The 15,783-nt window shown below is 36.7% G+C and overlaps 1 protein-coding gene across 5 annotated transcripts in view; it reads right to left on the bottom strand.

Moving 5' to 3' along the window:
* Positions 1 to 14,630, bottom strand: part of LOC126213010 (zinc finger protein ZFP2-like) — a 68,611-nt gene extending 53,981 nt beyond the window's left edge. Inside the window, exons 1-4 of one of the 5 annotated variants that reach the window (XM_049940564.1) lie at positions 14,510 to 14,630; positions 12,242 to 12,328; positions 9,269 to 9,331; positions 5,881 to 5,973 (exon numbers count right to left, since the gene is read on the bottom strand). In XM_049940564.1, the coding sequence (XP_049796521.1) occupies positions 5,881 to 5,973; positions 9,269 to 9,331; positions 12,242 to 12,310 (225 nt within the window). In that variant the 5' untranslated portion in view covers positions 12,311 to 12,328; positions 14,510 to 14,630. Of the gene's footprint in view, positions 1 to 5,880; positions 5,974 to 8,818; positions 8,879 to 9,205; positions 9,332 to 12,241; positions 12,329 to 14,509 lie in introns of those variants that run through there. The other 4 variants (XM_049940567.1, XM_049940565.1, XM_049940568.1 and 1 more) reach the window with 4 other exon arrangements.
* Between the last annotated feature and the right edge of the window lie 1,153 nt (positions 14,631 to 15,783).

Raw genomic sequence — 15,783 nt, 5'->3', positions numbered from 1 at the left:
TGTAGGGGACTTCCAATGACTTGTTGAGCCCATACCATTTCAAATAAATGGTGACTTTTGATGTTTGGCTCACAGCAGGATGTGAAGCAGTTGCCCAGATATCACCAGTGGCAAGCCAGCTTTACCTACCACACCATCAATGGTAAGGTTGGCAAAGTGCCCATTTCCACACCTTCAATAAACAGTATCATGTTCTGTCCCACATTAGATGCACTTATGTTCATCAGCTTTTGTGGTAAAGTGCTATTCTTTGGCACTGAAGTGTTCTGCAGTGATCAGGCTTTGTGAACAAGTGTTTTGTGTTGCATGTAACAGTGCAGCATGTCTGAAAACGAAATTCACAATTTAAGAGGTTATCTAAGAACACGCTCATTGGCTGTGAAGGTATTGAGCATTAGAAAGGCAATTTCAACCTATGGACAAGATCATGAACATGTGTGCAAAAGTGCCTATCTGGTTTTAGATGTTACAAAAGAGGTGTACAGAACAACTGCTGCACTTTACATTGACCTGTGTATGGTGCTAAGAATTGGGAAGGAGAAGGAAAAAAAGGAAGATGCAAATGACGAAGCAACACCAATTTATTCTCTACTAGAAACTCTGGGCAAGAAAAGCAGTTTTGATAAGTGGATAACCAAGATCGACACATTCCACAAGTATGCAATGTGCTGACATGTTTATGGTTATTATTAACACAAGGAATAACCGGTTTCAGTAGCACAGAAGTTTAATGGTAGGTCATCTATCGGAAATTGTCTTCACAAGCATGGTTTTGGTCTCTTTCATTTAAAGACACTGAGAGACTCTGTGGGATCAATGTTTGATACCACACTTGTTAGGGGTTGCAGTTATCGACCACAGCCTGTAATAGTAACACTGGACCCGCGAGTCGTGACTAGCGTTGCTCTGCGGCTTGTAACAAGCCTATAGTGAGCACATGTCCACTCTTGCTCAGTACGTCAAGTATGAGAGTAGTATAGCCTGCAACCGATAGGAAGCAACCTCTAACAAGGAGCTTATTTCAAGTACAGCATAAGTGATGCCTCTATAGATCTCTGTTTGTAATTATATTCCTACAGAATATGAAGAATCCTGTACCACCAGTTAAGTACAATATATATTATTTTTTTATCAATGACTACAAATTATTTTAGTCAATGCAGACCCAGACCATGCAGCCAGCTCCTTATCGATGTCACTGATAAACCTGCTGTGATTTATATGTTTCTATTTAGCATTGGCCACCGATCAACACTGGTGACAATCTGTTCGTCGTCGTCATAACAGACTGGACAAGACATGGCTTAATGTGCGTTACACATTGACAACAGGATGGCTGGACCACACAGCACAAGGAACATCCAAAGCACAGTTAGACAAGAGTGGCAGAATTGTCATCCTTCTTGCTAGCTCTGCTCATGGCTTCATTCCAACCTGTTTATTGCTGTTCCAGGAATCAAGGCAACTATCATCAGGAAATGAATCCCACAGTTTTTATGGAGTGGTTTTCAGATGCTCTGCTGTGAAATGTTCATCTGAATTCGATAGTAATAATGGACAATGTACCATACCACTCTGCTGTAATGGATAAGACTAACAATGAAGTGGAGGAAATTGAGTTTATGCACTGTGCACAAAGAAACATTCCATGAGATAAAATTGAATTTGGCATGAATAGTTAATGGAACTTATGCTGTAGAAGCCAAAACCTCCACAATGCAAGGTCAACAAATCAGTTAACACTAAAGAGCATAGTGTAATCAAGGCTTCCTCTGCATCATGCTCATTTGAATCCAGCTCATCATATATGGGCCCAGGTGAGAGGTAATGTGGCAAGTTACACCAAGAAGTTTACGCTCATTAAGGTTGAAATGCTGAAAAAAGAGGCCATTGCACACTTCACCCCACAGGATTGATCCTGAATTGTCAGCTATTCCAAGGAGGAAATTCAGGAGACATCGATTTATGAAGGACTGCTGGAAGAACAGATGGAACAGAGTCATTCCAGTCAGCTCCAGTGCCAGTTCTAGTTCTGAGGAAGACAGCAATGATTCTTCCCTTGGGGTCACTCAACTTAATCTATAACTGTGAGTAGGTATTAAACATTCATTGATATAACTGCTCTGTTTAGTATTGTCATTTCTTTACTGTCAAAGAATGTTTGCCTGGCAGCTGACTATTGGTCATAACCTAAGATAGGCATTGTGTTATCACTACCAATTGTAAACTATGATTCCCTACACTCGCTCTTCACTAAATTGTCAAATGTCGCAACTTCTTTTAAACACACTATAGTAGTTTACTACCTCTGTGTTTCTTTATTTTTTGCACAGTTCATCTGATAACAGCTTGGTCATAAATTAAAACCGTTAATGATACAATGTGTGTGACATGAGGCTAAAGTATATAATAAAAAATTTATAGGACAGTCACTATTTCCCCAGTTCACTGTGCCGAGTCTGTGTACATCTTAGCTTATTTAATAATCCCCCCCCCCCCTTGGAAATTTCTTTGCCACAAACTCACAAATACAGAGACTCACTGACAAGGTAACAGTCCAATGTATTTGCCTCCAACACATTAATCAAAGTTACTGAAGTGCATAGAAGACTGCTACTAATGTAAAGATAACATGCCTTGTTGCCAATGAGGCAAAATTAAAATACATTTACACTTAAGCTTTCGGCCACAGCCTGTGTCAGGAAAAGAACTACTTTTCTATAAAAATAAAATTGAATTAAAAATCAAATAGTATATTGCTTTATTACAACAGTTTAAGGCTCAAAGTTTTTGAGAAGTTCGATATACAGCACATAAATCATGTTTTGTACGCTAGTTACAAAATACAATAAGAACAATTGGTTTGAGGATATCAAGATGAAGCTAATTAATAAAGATTATTGTCAAGAATTTAGTGCAGTTTAATTGGAATCACTGTCTTAGAAATAGTACAGATATTTGATGCCCTCACGGGTGTGGAATATGCCAGACTGGTGTCTACCGCTGACAGTTTAACTGAAATTATCTCCTGAGCACCCTGAACATTACAGAAATTCCAACTTGTTTTTGATTGAGCCCTTTTCTGACAACAATTACTTTGCGTGATGTTCAGATTCACAACTTCAGAAGCACTGTATTATTGTCTTCTATTAGCGAATTTCACTTAAGTGTCTAAGGCTTCTACAGCCTCAACCTAAGAGGTGTTAGTTGCAGGCCTTTTTCCTTTATCACTGTCAGCTTCAGGCACCTGCTGTGACTTCAGAACACTTTTATAATGTCATATCATTCAGCTCTCCTTCAGTAACCGAATTTCTGCCTATGTTGACCCATTTTAATTTCACTTGAAAAAGCCCTCAGTTCATTGGTAGATGCAGAATTTATCATTTGTACAATTTCAGAACCATCAGCTGTAATCGCATCATCATTTGCATTGCTTTCCATCTCAGTTTCTTCAATCATTTTAGACCATAGTTCACTCATAATACTGTTTTGGTTCTCACTCTTTTCCAAACTGCTTATGTTGTCCAGTTTTTTGTGGCTTGTCAAAATCACATGTTTGTGTTTTGCTGCTTTAGGTTCACTTTTGCTCTATTTGGAAAACATGTTCACTGTACATACAAACATTTTACTGTGGTGTAGTCTGACAGTCATAGAAGTATCTGAATACTAACACAGCATTACGACTTCATTAAATAATTAAAATACCAAAGCACTGATGCAAAAATAAGTACTGTAAACTTAGGTTTAGTGAATGAAGAATCACTGACAGTAGCACAAAGCCAATATTATAACTAGCATATCTTGATGAGAATATAATCAATCTGTTAGGCAAACAATTGTTGCTGAAAAGATGTCACACCAAAAGGTTTCAATGTTTCTCGAAGGCATGCAAATGATCAAAGAATACGGGAAAATATCTGGCACATGTTGGACTACTGGATCTGCTGGATTATCATGATCTTAGTGTAACTGATATCAACCTGTGACAGTGAAATTATGACTACATATATTGTTACAGCTCTGTTGAAATTCTACTCAGAGCACTCAGCAAAATACTGACAATAATTCAAGTGGAATAACACAATACTACAAAACTACTAAGAGTTACAAACTATGCTAAATTCACTGTAATGCATCCTTTGTACTCCACAGTTACCAAATGACATATTTTCACTTCACATGCAATCCATCTGTAAGATGTAAATACTTATGAAATTCTCAGTTTCTTCTGCTCCTAAAGTTAGTACTGGATCCTCCTTGATAGAATCAGTGGACCCCGAGGCTAAAAATGAGTCTTCCAGATACTGAGAAAAAAAAACCTCTCATTATGTGCATACAACATAGCTCTCAATATTTCAGTATGAAGATCATCATACTTTTCATTGATTATCGTATCTTATTCAAAGAGTAATTTAATAAAGTTAATTTTCTGACCAGATATTATAGTATCACATGCTGTTGAGCAAATACATCAACTCATCTGGCTGAAAGTGTGTTGATCCATATCTGCAATACAGTACAGCAGTGTTTCTGCATAGCATAGATTTGACCATTTCTTGGTAGGTTTCTCGAGGTATATGGCACTAGATCTGCCTAGAATTTAACTCCTGCAAATCCCATGAATTATGGGCTGTTGGTTTCTGAGTTCAGGGTTGGAATGTGTTCCATGGATGCACATCAGTTGAATTTGGTTGCCACACCATGGATGTTCATTCATTGCAATACTATTCAAACCACTGCAGTATCATTCTGGCCTTTTGAAATGGATAGTAACCTACCTGGAAATCTGCATTACCACTATGAAAGACAAAGCATCAATGGAACCATATTGACACAATCCACAGTAATCACAGTGTATTTGGTTACTACTAGAGGTTCAATGGAAGCCCAGGTATATGTTTCCTTTAGCATAATAATACCCCCACAGCCCTGTGTACACAGCACAGTGCATTCACTCTCATGGTGGGCAGTAGCTATAGTGTTGCCTTACCAGTGTATATCCAAATAATGCTGTGCTGCACTGGTCAAAGGTTAGAGGGAGTTAAATTAGGAAACAGTATACTTACAGTAGTAGATGAATTTCGCTACTTTGGTAGCAAAATAACTGATAGGTGTAGAAGTAGAGAGATATAAAATATAGACTGACAAAAACAACAAAAGTGTTTCTGAAGAAGAGAAATTTGTTAACATTGAATACAGACTCAAGTGCCAGAAACTCTTTTCTGAAGGTATTTGTCTGGAGTGTAGCCACATATGGAAGTGAAAGAGGGAGGATAAACAGTTTAGACAAGAAGAGAATAGAAGCATTTGAAATGTGGTACTATGGAAGAATGCTGAGGATTAGATTGGTAGATCACATAACTAATGAACTGGTACTGACTGGTATTGGGGAGAAAAGAAATTTGCAGGACAACTTGACTAAAATAGGGATTGGTTGACAGGGTGCATTCTGAGACATCAAGGGATCACCATCTTAGAACAGGAGGGAAATGTGCACACAGGGGGTGGAGGCATGGGGGGGCGGGGGTGGTGGTGCTAAAAATCAACGGGAGACTAAGAAATAAATACAGTAAGCAAATTCAGAAGGGTGTAAGTTGCATCAGTTCTTCAAAGATGAACAGGGTTACACAGGGCAGAGTAGCCTGGAGAGCTGCATTCAAACCAATGTTTGGACATGCAACCACAACAATTACAACAACAGCTAACACGTACAACACAAGGATAACCAGAGTCATGGAAATTTTACACAAATACTACAGATTACTGTATCATAGGTTAGAATGGCTCTCCATCTATGATCTTTTAACTATATGCAGCCATTACATTCATGATTGTCTTGCTGTAACTCAAGCATAAAACAACACTGATTTGAAAACTTACATTATGCTCAGAGAGTCTCTCATTCAGTTTTAGTCCTGGCTCTTCCTTTATGCCATAACATGGATCTTCAATTCTTAATGGATCTTGAAGTAACTGAAAAAGGAAACTAATTACCCACTTAAAGCTTGCGCATAAACTTCTGTAACTACTGTATGACTATTAAGAGGGATTTGTCTTCAACTGCACCTCTCATAAAAAATTACATTGCTGAAAAAGCAACAATCATACAAATACAATAAATTTTCCTTTTGAAGCAGAATGTGCATCAATTTGAAACTCCCTGGCAGATTAACACTGTGTGCAGGACTCGTACTCAGAAGTAAGACCTTTCCCTTTCACAGGCAAGTGCATTTTTGGTAGCACACTTGCCTGCAAAAGGCAGGCAGAGGTCCTAAGTTTCTGATCTTACCTCCATTACACTTCATGATTTGGACTGCTGCATCGACTGTTTATGTATGCTCATGGCAATTTTTTCTATCATCTACACTTCAGTTACTGTTAGTTGTTTACTTTGTCAAAATCCTACCATCAGTGACAACCAGAACCTCCTGTTCCACCAATTCTGCATTACCACCAGTGCAAGTGATATCCGTACATTAGGACAGAAAAGTAGTGATGAGAACTTTCTCATCATGCAACTATCTAATGAAGGACTCTGCATGTAGTGATTAATAACGAGACAGGGCAGCTACAACACCCTGACATTAACGATACATGATTGCAATACAATACTTTTTTTACAAGAAAATCCTGTGCCAGGAACGAGAATTATCATTCTCCTGAGCTCAAATCCTCACTCTGGAGCTATGCTGACACAGTTTTTCAAATGGATAAATTGGAGGAAATGAAGACATGCAAAGGAGACAGTTGCACATTTCTGAACAGACTGAAAGCAGTGCAACGGACATAACGGTACGTTCATGGTTGAGTAATCACAACAGAGTGTCCATAGCATGGGCACAGATAAACTCTGTCTTATAACAGGGTGTATATGCAGAGAAGGAAAAAAAATCCTGGTTAAAAATACACTCTTCCCAGGGCGAACATACACTTTCACCATGATAAATCCCACGGGACTGTGAAACACACCAATCCTTTCAATGGTTAAGGTTTTAGACACCAGCACCACTTCTTCACAGCACCTTAGACAGCAAAACCCAGAGAAAATTTTAAAAGAAAGAAAAAAAAACGCGCTCTCAGAAATATCTTTGATGTGCAGCAACATGTACACTGCATTTTCACATTTTGTAATTACAAAAGTATAAATTCGAATTCAACCCAAAACAGCATGTTAGTTTCTGAAGCACTAAAATTGTGACGCAATTTTGTAAGCCAGTCAGTTATCTCACCACCCGATGACACCAGATATTCAGAGCACAGGATACACGATGTAGTCAGCCAATAGCAACATCACTATTAAGTAGCGCAAATGCACAACCAATAGGTTGACGAAGCCTGGAAGGGCCAAGGAAGAGCAAAGGCCTAATATGCAATGCACGAAAGGAAAGATTGTTTATAACGTATTTAAAACTAGTTGAGACTTTTGACAGTTCAGTACAAAGTGAGTGGAGGGAAGCATAGTTGCCAGCATGGAAGATTGCTGTAGGCGAAGAAAACGTCAGGAATGCTTGGCACATAACCAGTCAGCTGCGCTGGCTGGTCGATCTGAGCCAAACTTCAGAAGTTGCAACTAATTTTAAATGCACTATAATGTAAACTGTGTGTGATCCAGAGAACACTGGATGTAGGGACCAACTGAATGAGGCCCTGCAGTTGTTAACACCTCACATTCTGCAGGATGGAGTTTGCTCCATCTGTCCATCTTCCTTTAGATTTTCCACATAGAAAAAATGTAGAAATGAAAAGAGTAAAAAATATTTAATGAAGGAAAACAGAAATGAAAAAGAGTGAAGAAAATTTAATCAAGGCAAACAGAGTCGATATGCAGCTTGGGTAAATACCTTGATAACAAGGATAATGAAACAAATTGAAGTATATGACATTGTAAGGGTTTATGGAAATATAGAAGAGAGAACAAAGGACAGAAGCCTATTATGGAGCTTAATTTTAATAATAGATTATACTTAGGCGGAAAATACAAAAACTGCCAGATTGTTGCACATGTGGATATTATATAGTATCATGTTGATTCAGTTGGTGATATGAATCAGAAGTGTGTTGGGAAGTGTCAACATTCACTTTGGGTTTCCTGATATTCTGGAGTATTTTCAAGGAAAAGCATTCATATCTTGAATCATACTTCATCATCATTTTCACAGGATATAATGAATTCTCATTCATGCTCTGCCCACTAAGCACACCTCCCATGAGAATGACAACTGATTCAATCAAAGAAATATCTGTGGTTAGTTTACTCATCAAAACAACTGGTCAAATAGGTAGGAAATGACTGATCAAGTACAGGGCTTTGCAGCAACTATCATGCATCACTTTATACATACATCAACACAATCACACATACATCTTATTTTTGTTTGTATATACATGGGTGTTCTAAAAGTAATGCCTCAATTTTTTTTTTATTCTGTTCTCAGTATCAGTTGAGGTACTACATGTCATACATGTTACTCGACTGAGTAATGTGCACAATATGAAATACCTCAATTGGCTTTGTCGCTCCACTGACCCAAATTCAAACCATCTGCTGCTAGAGGGCTCTGGATTATAGCACATAACATGAACATGTGTTACTTAACTGTGTTGGTGCATGAGGAGCAGTGTACTGTGATCAGGTTTTGAATTCAAAGAGTGTTCATACATGCCGCACCCTTTCCTTCAGCATGACAATGCCCGACTACACATTAGCGCTGCAACATCTGCAACAATCTGGCAGCTTGGGTTCACTGTAATCGATGATCCTCCATACAGTCCCGACTTGACCCATCCAATTTCATTTGTTTCCTAATCTAAACAATACCTTCATGGACTTCGATTAGATAGTGACTGAAGCAGTGAGAGCAGAGGTGAGGTTGTGGTTCTGTCAACAAAGTCAAACATACAAGATGTAAAAGTTAACAAAGCTTGTTTATTTGAAAAGTGTTGACACTACTTACATAAAAATGTGGAGGCATTACTTTTCAGCATGCCCTTGTACAAGATAATAATTCTACTAATGTATATACTAAAACTACTGTTCCTGTACGAAGACAATCCTTCAATCCATATAGAGCAATGCCTAAAAAATACTATATTTAGTCTTCAATGCCATATTTGACGCAAGTGGGCAAATGATGATATTGTGTCAGTCATCATTACAAGCATTACTGAACAAACTTTGACACTAATACATAGCTATATTGCTTACCTCTTCCATTACATTCCCCACAACTGTGAAGATTCTACTCAATCAAAAAAATACTAGAATTACCTCTTGATTCCCAGTCTCCTGCCATTCTTCCTTTATTTCCACACTGGAGTGGTATACCTGGACCTGTGGTAAGAGCAAAACAAAGCAAAATGAGTACAGTTAAACAGTCATAATCTCCACACACTGTTAAGAACTTTCACATCTTTGAAGTCAAATTGAAGTAACTGTCAAGATTAATAAATGTCACAACTATCATTTTATTGCCAGTTCTCGGTATATGTTCTTTTGTGTGACAGTAATTCTGGTTGATGGAAAACTGATTTGTCATATTTCAATTAGAATGAAATTAACATTATGAGAATCACAACATTATTTTCAACATCTTCGTCACTACAGAACTATTCTACAATTAATTTCTGAGTGATGAAACAGCCAAGGTTGTTTCTTTAATACAGCACTGAGTTACTGAAAAACAGGTATTCTTACACAATGGAAGTAGTGCAAAAGATAAATGTCATGTGTATCTTGGTTTATGTGGTTATTCCAAATGGGAGTGGCATAAGATTATTATCACAGAAATTACATGTTTTATAGTATCACAAATTATTCAACTTGCTCACAATGCACTATCTATAGTAGATGCATTACCATTTAAAGAATGAAAATGGGCAAGATAATCCTCGAATTTTCAGAAAAACTAATAGAAGTTAAATACAAAGAAGAGAAGTGAAATAAAATCAAGGCGAAAAGGTTGAAAGCTGGACAACATAGTTCTCTACACTGTTATTCTTAGGCCAGACTTATAATGAATGTAAAGTCTAGCTCGACTCAATGCAGACTGTCTGCTATGTTGTCAACATATACAGCTAATCTGCCGACATTTTTTTGCAAAGCCAATTTATGGAGCATGTTCTTACATTTGTACTGTCACCAGTCTGTGGAAACATTCAAGAAGAGAGAGGCAAAGGAAGCAACAAGTCTTTTACAATGCAACCAAAAGTTTGATCCAAACTTCAAGTTACGTTGTTTACAACAAAAATTCCTTAATATTTGTGTAACATCCTCACAATTCTACAAATGTCATTTGTCATGAACTGATGTATGTAGAAGAGATATTTACAAAAAGAACATCAATACTGAACGTACAACCTCTTACTTTTGCCATAAGTTTGCTACCATCAAATATATACACTCTGGAATATATCAGGGTGCATGTATACAGTATCAGAAAAATAAATTAATGTATACTACAGAATTTTCTGTTACTGATCTTATTGAGGCTTAGTTTACATATTCAGAGAGAAGTGCTACTGCAAGACATTATTATATGAAACTAACTTCTTAAATCAATGTTCACAGTAAATCTCTCTTCAAACTTCTTTCAAGGTAACAATTAGATATCTTGACTGAGCACTGGTAGACCGATTATCATTAACACAGCAGCAATACAAGCCCTAAGAAATTATCAATGGATGACTTCACCAACAATATGCAAATATTAGAAAAATAAAAACTGAAGAACTATCAGGATCTACAGAAGAAAAGTTTTGAGTGCGGTTAACACCTGTAGACATATTAAAAATCTGAAAATACTGGACTACAGTAGGAAAACAAGGGTTTTCATCAGTTGCACAAAGGTAACTATGGAAAAATATTGTTATAAAAACATTCATTGGCATTTACAAACCACAATTAGACTATCACCTTTCTATTTAACACAGGCCTTAGGCTGTGCTATAACTATATAACTGCTACAGGTGTAGTATAGAACTCAATCCACATCACTGCTTTCCTTAAGTGACCAGCATCTCCACTAGCCCTATGCTGGCATAGCAAAAAGACAGTTCAAGCCACCACTCAACTAGTGACATCAACAAAACAGACAAACACACTCTAGAATAGGAACACACAAACACAACTCCAAGGTACCACCTATGTAACATATGATACACTTGAAAAAACTACACTTATAGTTCGTATTGTTCACTAGACCTGTAATTATTTTTCAGTTCCAGAAAACATTTACTGTTAATACTGAAATTACAATTTCTATTCAATGCACTGTTTTGTTGTTGTGATCAGTCTTAAACCTTGTTTGACGCAGCTCTCCCCAGTAGTCCATTTCTGCAGCTACTGCAGTTGCCCCTGCTTACTGAAGTCAATCCTTTGTCTCTCTCTACTTTTTTATCCCAAACCTCTTTTAGTCAAATTGTGGATTAAATTTTAACCACTTACTCATAATTAGCTCTCGGATCTCCCTATAAAAATCTTCAGCATTCTCCTGTAGCACAACATATGAAAAGCATCTATTGTCTTCAAGTCTAGTTATTGCCCACTTTTCAAGTATAGAATGTAATAATGCATTACCTGACCCTGCTATATTTTGAAATTACATTGCTGATATTCATTACAATGTCATCTTCATTCTTGCATTGTAGATTAAAGATGACACTTAAAGGAAATGTATCAGTTCAGATTAAATCTGCCTTTAAGCAAACATACAACCACTGCCAGTGCATTAAGAATATGCTTAAATTTATTAAATTGATCTGTAGCAAAGCTGAAGGTCTAGGTTAGTGTGAAAGGGACAGTGTGGATCAAAGTTGCCATAGCAGTGTTGAACCATTTGTTTAATTCCGTACTAACAGTCAACACACTGGGTGATGGCAGTGTGGACACTTACTGAAATACTGTGCTTACTGGAACTGACATCCAGCCAATCACTCGTGAACTATTTTGTCATAATAGCTTAATTTTATACAAAGATGTTATCACTGGCAATAAGCAGTGGATTACAAATTTGCCTACATTTACAAAAATTAAATTTAAAACCTCCCCTGCATCATTTGTGAATTTTAACACATATTACAATTTATGCATAGTGCTGCAAAAGATGTGTGTGACCTCGAAAACTCACTGGATATTTTACTGCATACTTTCAGCAATACAACATGAATTCTGTTTATTCACAGAACATATCACACACCGAAATTAATGAAACTACAGTAATAAAATTACAAAGTAACTACTTACAATGGAGCCTGGTGAACCTGCTGTTTCATTTGTTTCATCTTTTATCCGAATAGTTTTCTGGTGGTCCATTACTGCAGTTATTAGCCCCTGAAAAGCAAGGAACCAGGTACAAAGAGTCACATTCAATTTCCATTATTAATGTGAGATACAGCTCAAAGGCAGTATTTTCAGTCCATTACTGGCTGCAGCAGATGAACCACTAAACTAGAAAAATTCTACACTACCTGAAGAAAGGAGTCCAATGACATGAACTGATTTACCATTTCCTCATTACGAAGTGTCATACATATAATCTCAAAATGAGAGAAAACCAGTGTTTTGCAAAATCCATCCAACAGAAACAAATGCTACAACTGATTGATGCTGTTTGTTTCTGTCATTTGTTTGAGATATACTAGCTACATAACACTACTGTGAGCATTACTTGATATGTGTCTTGCTTTTTCCCCACAGGAACTGTAACTACAGCATTATGAGGAATCAAAGCAACTAATAAATGGAAAATGGATTTTCTACGGAAAATCAGCTTCTAACATCAACCACAAATTTAAAGTCGAAGAAAGATAAGTTGAAATAGAGACTTCGATCTTTGGGATTCAGTTTGGGACTACCAGAATGCATATGATTATCCAAATGTTATAATCCAGTTCTCATTGATGCAGGTAAGAACAAAATGGAATTTGCAGTTCTTAATCATGTATGTGGCACTTTCAGTACTTAACCTCTAAACTTGGACATTAGTCTGCAGTTTGTCTTCAGTTATTCAGAATCATCTTGACATGTACAAAATGAAAATCTAACTACAAGAGATGTTCAGCATCATTTTATTATATGTTTAATGTGTGTTTTTGACACAGTTGCTCCTGTAAGGCTTTCCTTTTATAAGGCATAACTGAATACCCAGATTAGAGCAAATATTGCAGTGCTGAATTTTTATCCATTCACTTAAAAAAAAAAAAAAAAAAAAAAAGGAACCACACACACTGCACTTTTTCAGGAACCATCAAATTTTTTTTTATCATCATCTATGTTTAATATTCTATTACTAAACATATTTATTGCCTCTCCTCCATCTCAACTGTGAACCCATGGTGAGAATTACATTTAGGCTATATAGCAGCTGTTTCTACACTAGTTACTTCCTTTCTACATCTATTTGCAAAGATGTAGCATTATCCTTACACTAAACATTCATAAATGCATCTTAATACAAACTGTTGTTGTGCACGATTTCCAGATCAAGTAATAGGATACTAAAAGGATTCCAAATAGCCACAACATATGAATATGTCCAACATTTCTTTTCTGCTGATGCCCCATTCCTGAAATGAAGTAACTATGTGCACTAAACGACTGAACAATACTATCGAAGTTACTCCACTGTAGTACGGACAAGCATCACATTACATCATAACAAACGCTGTTCTTATCCCTCGTCTTTCCTTCACAAAAAAAATATTACATCACAACATAAATACAGATTAAGGTAACCAAATAGTGAGAGTGAGAAATTTGCTGTCGTAGGTCGTCCTTCCAACAGAAATTATAAATGACTTATCACTTTCACTGGAGATCACAACATATGGAAACTGTTGAAAAAACGTCGAAAATACAAATCGTCTCTTTTACGAAGTTACAGACTACAGAATATAGATGTAGAGATTTTATGGGATGGGACGAAAATAGCAAGTACTTCACAAGACGCTATGGGCTACAAACAGCACCTGTACTTTTCACAATTGATGTATAGTATACGTAGGGAGTACCTGCGCACAAAGTTGCTGATCTCTGTCCATTTCGAAAAATTACAAGCTTATGGAAAACAAAACGTAAAATTTATTAATACAAACAAATCTTTAGTTTGTAATTTATAAACTGACGTATTCAGAAGAATAATCTGTATGATGTCCTGAAACTGTATTATTTCTAGGGAATAGGGATTGTATTTGATTATTCGATGTTGAATAAATATTATTATTATTATTATTATTAAATTGTTTGTTTTGGAAAACATAACATAATAGAAGTATAAACCAAATTCGCACACTAGCCCAAACCATAAACCAATCCACCAACGATAATTTAAATACAGTCCTTTGGATACACAAAATAAATTTCAAATACAAGGCAAAATGCCGTTAAATTAATACAATATTGCAACTATTGTCAGAACATCGTAACAAAATACATGGAAAATGCTTCGTGTGACCCATGCAGTTACAAGAATAATAAATATGTGATTGAATGAAACAACAAGTTTACTGTTACCTTTGCTTATTTATCTCCACGGTTTACATTTGTAATGTGACACAGTGTCCCATTAAACGGCACTGCTGTTAAAAGTTGTTACTTGTTACCGTTTCACAGCTGGAGCGACACTAGCGCTCCAAGCGGCGAGAAGGGAGAACTTCAGATTCGCTTCCGCTGTTCGTACGCTTCCCGGCGGCCCATTTCTGGTTGGACTCACGTGAGAGGTAGCTGATTTTCGGCGAATACTCCGAGGGGCTACAGTTAAATAACGACATAGTTCGAATCCATCAGTTTAGTTATCAGTATAACTGCGAGTAGTGAAAAATGGCAGGAATGTCGTATGAATCTTGTCATAACCTTAGCTTATTAACTCCGGGTACATTTTAGTTGATGTTAGAACGATTATTAGTGTTTAATATTATAGGTTTGTAGGTTATCGGTCGCTATGAGAAATATTATCTTCGCAGCTGCGACAGAAAGTACGCTGAACTTCGCCACAGCACTGTTTAAGTAAAATGTTAACAATGTGCGTTTTTAAGTATGAAGTAATATGTAAACTGAGTACTGTAGGTTAAATTCGAAGCTAATTTCTTGTGCCGCTCACATAATAGAATAAAGTCTACAGCCTTGTAATACAACAAAAAATATACGTAATGTGACAGATTCGTTTACTTCTGTGCTGTAAAAGCTAGTCCTATTGGGGAAAGTGTGGGTACGCTAATCCAGGTTTTATGTCAGATTTGGTAACTGCTCGATTTCTCCAGCTACAGCATGTTTATAACATATGAAGACATGCAGATCGAAAAGGTTGACAGTGTTACGTTTCTGGGACTACAACTCGATAATAAATTCAGTTGGAAGGGCATACCACATTTTTTCACTCTATTATTTCATAAGGGAGCGTATTCTGTGGTAACTTTCAAACGTAGCAAAAGTTTTTGGCATGTAAAAGCGTGTAATAAAAATCGTTTGTGGTATAAATTCAAGAACATCATGTAGGAACCTGTTCAAGGAACTTTGTATTCTAACCACTGCTACCTAGTATATTTATTCCTTAATGAAATTTGTTACAAGTATTTCCAACCAATAGCTCAATACATAATATCAGTACTAGAAATGGGAACAGCAATCTACATAAAGACCTAAAATCACTACCTTGGTCCAAAAGGGGTCCAATATTCGGGAACATGCATTTTCAATAAACTGCCAGCAAGTCAGCAACCATTAAAAACTTTGTTCCAGATAAAGCACGGTTTACAGTGTGTTTGAAAGACTATTTGATGCAGAAGTGT

The sequence above is a fragment of the Schistocerca nitens genome, chromosome 11, assembly GCF_023898315.1.
Source record: "Schistocerca nitens isolate TAMUIC-IGC-003100 chromosome 11, iqSchNite1.1, whole genome shotgun sequence".
In the NCBI taxonomy this organism is placed as follows: Eukaryota; Metazoa; Arthropoda; class Insecta; order Orthoptera; family Acrididae; genus Schistocerca; species Schistocerca nitens.
Note: the sequence above shows the minus strand (reverse complement) of the source record. Positions and strands in the feature narration are given on the sequence as shown.